The sequence below is a fragment of the Solanum pennellii genome, chromosome 6 (genome assembly GCF_001406875.1).
Source record: "Solanum pennellii chromosome 6, SPENNV200".
In the NCBI taxonomy this organism is placed as follows: Eukaryota; Viridiplantae; Streptophyta; class Magnoliopsida; order Solanales; family Solanaceae; genus Solanum; species Solanum pennellii.
In genome coordinates this window covers 50,400,752-50,404,219 of record NC_028642.1, presented here as the reverse complement: position 1 = coordinate 50,404,219, position 3,468 = coordinate 50,400,752, and the positions used below count along the sequence as shown (strand labels likewise).

At 33.5% G+C, this 3,468-nt stretch overlaps 1 protein-coding gene across 1 annotated transcript; it reads left to right on the top strand.

Annotated features, from left to right (window-relative positions):
- The first annotated feature begins 1,337 nt into the window (after positions 1 to 1,337).
- LOC107021519 (phytolongin Phyl1.1) lies at positions 1,338 to 3,088 on the top strand. The gene is made up of 2 exons (XM_015222198.2): positions 1,338 to 1,542; positions 1,680 to 3,088. The coding sequence occupies exon 2, from the start codon at positions 1,779 to 1,781 to the stop codon at positions 2,502 to 2,504; it is 726 nt and encodes a 241-aa protein (XP_015077684.1). The 5' UTR covers positions 1,338 to 1,542; positions 1,680 to 1,778; the 3' UTR covers positions 2,505 to 3,088.
- Positions 3,089 to 3,468: the final 380 nt, after the last annotated feature.

Sequence of the window (3,468 nt, the reverse complement as noted above, 5' to 3'; positions counted from 1 at the left end):
GGGGTGAGGGAGGGGGGGTTGGGGTGGAGGTAGCGGGGTAAATTTTGTTTTTATTTTTTTGCAAAAATAATTTTTTGGGATAGGTTGGTGGAAGGTTGGGAAGGCGCCCCAGGGGGTGGGGGTGCCCGGCGAGGGGGTAATTTCTTTTTTTCAAAAAAACAGATTTTTAAAAATGGGTTGAAACAATTTTATCCAAACCATATTTGATCAAATCCATATTCTATTTGGATGAATTGTAATCCAAATCATTTTTTCTCAATCCATATTCAATCCATTCAAATCCGATCCGATCCAATCATTTGCCACCCCTAATCAATCACAATATTGGAGTACGCGTATGTATTCTTCACTTAGATTTTTTTTATAATGTTTAGAATTTTCGAAGACAATATACTTAATTATATGTTGATTTTCTTAACTGACAATTATTTTAGATCAAATATTTTAGAACCTCGCATATATGATTTTTATGTAACAAGGTATTTAATAACTCAATTAGTTGATTATCTAAAATATTACTTTATTAAAGAGAGATAGATTTCTCACCAAACAGCCACCTCTTATTTCCCTTACATGTATCCCCAATTTATTTATTTTAAAGGGATAATGCACAAGTACCCCTCAACTTATACTCGAAATTTCAGAAATACACGTATACTATACTAAGATTCTATTACCTTTGAATTTATTTTATAAGTAATTTTCTACTCCTTTTCGACCTACGTGGCATTAGCTTGAAAAAAATCAACTAGCGTTGGGCTCACAAGATAGTGTCACGTAGACCGAAAACGGGTAAAAAAAATTATTAATAAAATAAGTTCAGGGTAATAGGACCTTAATATAGTATAAGTGTATCTCTGAAATTTCAGGCATAAATTGAGAAGGTACTTATGCATTATCCCTATTTTAAACAAAGTTTATTATATAGTCAGTTTCAAGTTAGGACAACGAATACCAATTATAAACATCAAAAAGTGTTTTTCCAACTTTTGTTTTTTTTTTCTTGTGTAAATATGACGGAGTAATATATTGGTACATTTTTAATTTTATCAATACTTTTTAATCTAATGCATCAATAGTTTATCATTAGTTTCAAACGTTTAACGCTAGAATAGTTATAGATTAAATAGGAAGATGTCTAATTCCTCCATAACCATCTAATACATTGCTAAAATAAATGTAATTAATAATCATACTATTAATATCATTATTTATAACTAATCTCGATATTATTAAAATCGACGGCACTTGCAATCTAACTACCTCTCAATGTTTACCAATTAGTATTACTAATTTAATCAACTAGCCCAAAATATTACTAGTGTAGTCCATTTGACTTGGCCAATTCTTCTTTCTTTTTTTTTCTGTCATCAAGTTAACTTCCACAGTATACTATTAATATGTATCCTTACATTTCTGTTTCCTGTTTGACCTGATACTCTCTGTATTTTTCCGATCTGCTTTTTTATCCAAAGATTTGAACTTTTCTTGTTTAGATTCATTGAGAAACGCTATGGGGTTTGTCCTTTCACCACAAAATAGGTACTCATTCTTGATCTCCAGTATTTTGCTGACCACTCATTTGTGTACTCCATTTCTTTGAATTTCTCTATCTTTTTTTTGGATTTTGTAGCATTAATAGTCTTGGCTACTTGTTATGCTCAATCTTGATTGTTTAGGTTCTTGAAGAATGAAGATATCTCTCTAAAAAAATCTGAGCTTTTTTGACTTTTTCACACTTTGCACTGTGAATTTGGCTGATGTTAGTATATTAGAAGATGGGTTCTGTACAAAATTCAGTTTATTATTGTTCAGTATCAAAAGGGGGTCAACTTATATATGCATATAATGGTGGAGATCATGAGACTGAGAATTTGGCTGCATTGTGTTTGGAAAGGGTTCCTCCTTTTCATAAATGGTATTTTCAAACTATGGCTAAGAAAACTTTTGGGTTTTTGATGGAAGATGAAGGGTATGTTTACTTTGCTATTGTAAATGAGGGTCTTGGTAATGATAAAGTTTTAAGGTTTTTAGAACAGTTAAAGGATGAATTTAGGAAAGTGGGGAAAAAGGGTTCTTGCTGGACTATGTCGAATCTGAATTCGATTTGTTTACAAGGAGAATTAGTTCCTGTTATTTCACCATGTAACAATGCTACTGGGAAAATTGAGGGTGGTGATTCAACAAATGCCCTGTTGTTGGGAAAGCCAAGTAGACAAGAAAAGAAGAAAAGGAATGATCATGTAATTGCTATTAGAGATGCTGAGTTGGAGGAGGACCAAGAATCGACAGAACTAGTAGATACGAACGATCAAGATGCAGTAGTTATTCCAATTATGTCACAGAAAGAGTTGTGTTTGGTAAGGAACATAACAAGCACTCAAAACTTCCAAAAGAAGTGGTGTCGCCATGTACGCGTTATCCTTGCCATTGATGTTGTGGTATGTCTTGTGTTGCTTGTGATCTGGTTAGTTATTTGTGAAGGTACAAAGTGCCTTCACTAAAGTTGTTCTGTTGTTACCTTATCTTATTGCTTGGAGCCAAGGAGGTTATTGTTCTAGCCTTTTGAAATACTTAAGCACAATGTTGTATTGCGGTAAGCATATGTGAAGAAAGTGAATAACGAAATTAACAAATCAAGCAGCCGTCATACTTATATCAAGTCTAAGTTTCATCAAAGTATTGTTGGAAACTCATTTTTTGTACAGTAATCACTTTGTTTATGGATATGGTGTAGGGGATGCACCGATGCAGTAGATTACAACCAATGCGAGGTTCTTGTTGGCTATTCTAGTCGTCTGAAGTTTGTTGCAACTTCATTGTTCCTCCTTGTATCTACCACATGAGTGCTTCATTTTAATATTTTTTGTGTTCTTTTTCTATTGGATTGAGACCGGCCTAAGTGGAGAAGTATGGAGCCGATCCCAACTAGTTTGGGGTTGAGGCATACTAGTAGTTATAGTAGTTCTTTTTTGTTTTACGTTGCCTCCTGTGTATATACAAATGCCTGGTTACATACAATTTTTTTACTTTTTTTCTTCAGTTGAAAGTTTGCTTTGAAATAAAAAATACTGCATTTTGTCTACTTCATGCAATGTGAACTATTCCTTCTCAAGTCTGCTTATTGTATAGCATTTTTTATGATCCTTTGAGCATGACAAACAAAATGTCTGAAGTAAAGTCCTGGAAAAACATTATCTTTCTACTCCGAGTGTCTTCCTTTATATCTTACTGTTGATGTGAAATTGGTTGGGGTGAGGAGGTGTAGCCCTTTACTTTGCTGGAGAAGTGCTGCGAGGAACATCTTAAGAATTGAACGATACTCCTCTTAGAATGTTCGACAGACTTTCAGATAGATAGTAATATCTGGCAAGTCAAATCTTCTTTCAAGAATTCAAGTTCATGAAAAGGGATGCTATTTCTCTTTTCCCATCATACTAAATTTAAACTAGTACGATTTAGGTGCTC